General features: G+C 45.5%; 1 protein-coding gene across 1 annotated transcript; it reads left to right on the top strand.

Moving 5' to 3' along the window:
* The first annotated feature begins 575 nt into the window (after positions 1 to 575).
* LOC121467734 lies at positions 576 to 1,268 on the top strand. The gene is made up of 2 exons (XM_041709993.1): positions 576 to 817; positions 884 to 1,268. The coding sequence occupies exons 1-2, from the start codon at positions 585 to 587 to the stop codon at positions 957 to 959; spliced, it is 309 nt and encodes a 102-aa protein (XP_041565927.1). The 5' UTR covers positions 576 to 584; the 3' UTR covers positions 960 to 1,268.
* Positions 1,269 to 1,514: the final 246 nt, after the last annotated feature.

The raw sequence follows: 1,514 nt of genomic DNA, 5'->3' as shown, positions 1-1,514 counted from the left end.
TCGTTCTTTTGAAGACTAATCCTCCATCTACGCGTAAATCAGGCAATGTTGCTATATTTCGACTAATTTCTTCTCTTAATTCTTGGTATTCCGCGGACTCGAATTCTGTCGTCTGAAACCCAATGACATCAGATAAATCGAAACTCAGCTCTGCTATGCAGCGTGACAGGGTGTCAGCAACCACGTTTTCAGTTCCCTTGCGATGCTCAATTTTAAAGTTGAAACTCTGAAGCCTTAAAGACCACCTTGCCAAACGCCCGTTTAGATCCTTGAGGGACATTAGCCACTTTAGGCTTGCGTGGTCCGTGATCACAGTAAACGGCATCAGCTCCACGTAAGGCCTAAACTTTTCAATTGCTAATACCGCTCCCAGACATTCTTTTTCAGTGACGGAATACAAAATCTGATGTTTATTCAGTTTGGAAGAGAAGAAAGCTACGGGACGTTCTGAATTTTCGTCGTCCAACCGGAACAATACTGCTCCCACTCCATAGTTAGAGGCGTCGCATTGGATAAAGAATGGACGTTTAAAATCAGCATGGACTAATACTGGGGCTGTAGCTAGCGCCATCTTTAAGTGCTTTATGGCCTCGACAGCCTCCGGAGTCAAGGAAAACTTGCCCCTTGGATGTTTCTTGAGGGCGTCAGTTAGCGGTGCTGCAATGGATGCAAAGTTTTTTATGAATCGTCTGTACCACCCTGCTGTACCTAGGAAGCTTCGTAACTCCTTTACGTTCTTCGGATCAGGAATCTTCTGTATAGCCAAGACTCTTTCTGGATCCATTTGCAGCTTTCCACCCCCAATGATAAACCCAAGGTATTTTAAAGATTTGAAACAAAATTTAGACTTCTTTAACCCTATCGTCAAATTTGCCCGTTTTAGGCATTGTGCTACCAAACGAAGATATCGCAGATGCGTCTGGAAGTCAGGAGCTACCACCAGAAGATCGTCCAGATAGACAAATACGTTTGATCGTAGTTGTGTCGGAATGACTTGGTCCATCAATCGACATAATCTTTGGGCCGCATTGCAGAGGCCGAAAGGCATCATCACGAATTGGTAAAGTGGTCGTCCGGCTACTGTGAAAGCGGTATACTTCCGGCTTTCCGGTTCCAATTTTATTTGCCAGAACGCAAATTTAAGATCGACGCTAGATATATAATATGTCTGGTCGATCCTAGACAATATGCCTTCGATACTCGGGAGAGGGTAGGCGTCCTTTACGGTGAGCTGGTTAAGTTTCCGCGCGTCTAAGCAGAATCTGTTTTTATCTGGCTTTCGCACGACCGTTGTTCTATTGCTCCACGGACTATCACTAACCTCAATAACCCCTAGCTCTAGCATTTTGTCTACTTCTTTCCAGACCACTTCCTGCATCGCTGGTGATAGCGGGTAACAACGATCCTTAAACGGTACTGCGCCCTCCACCAGCTGGATCTGGTGCTGTTCTGCTGCAGTCGTTCCTAGCCCGGCTTCTTCGTAAGTCAAAAATTCCTTCTTCACGTTCTCCAAC

This window comes from Drosophila elegans, unplaced genomic scaffold (genome assembly GCF_018152505.1).
Source record: "Drosophila elegans isolate 14027-0461.03 unplaced genomic scaffold, ASM1815250v1 contig_538, whole genome shotgun sequence".
In the NCBI taxonomy this organism is placed as follows: domain Eukaryota; kingdom Metazoa; phylum Arthropoda; class Insecta; order Diptera; family Drosophilidae; genus Drosophila; species Drosophila elegans.
This window is presented reverse-complemented; position numbering and strand designations above follow the sequence as displayed.

Excerpts from the sequence above, each read along its gene's own strand:
- LOC121467734 (XM_041709993.1), top strand. The coding sequence starts at position 585 with ATGGCCTCGACAGCCTCCGGAGTCAAGGAAAACTTGCCCCTTGGATGT. Across the intron at positions 818-883 it reads CCCCCAATGATAAACCCAAG|GCATTGTGCTACCAAACGAA; the intron begins GTATTTTAAAGA and ends TGCCCGTTTTAG.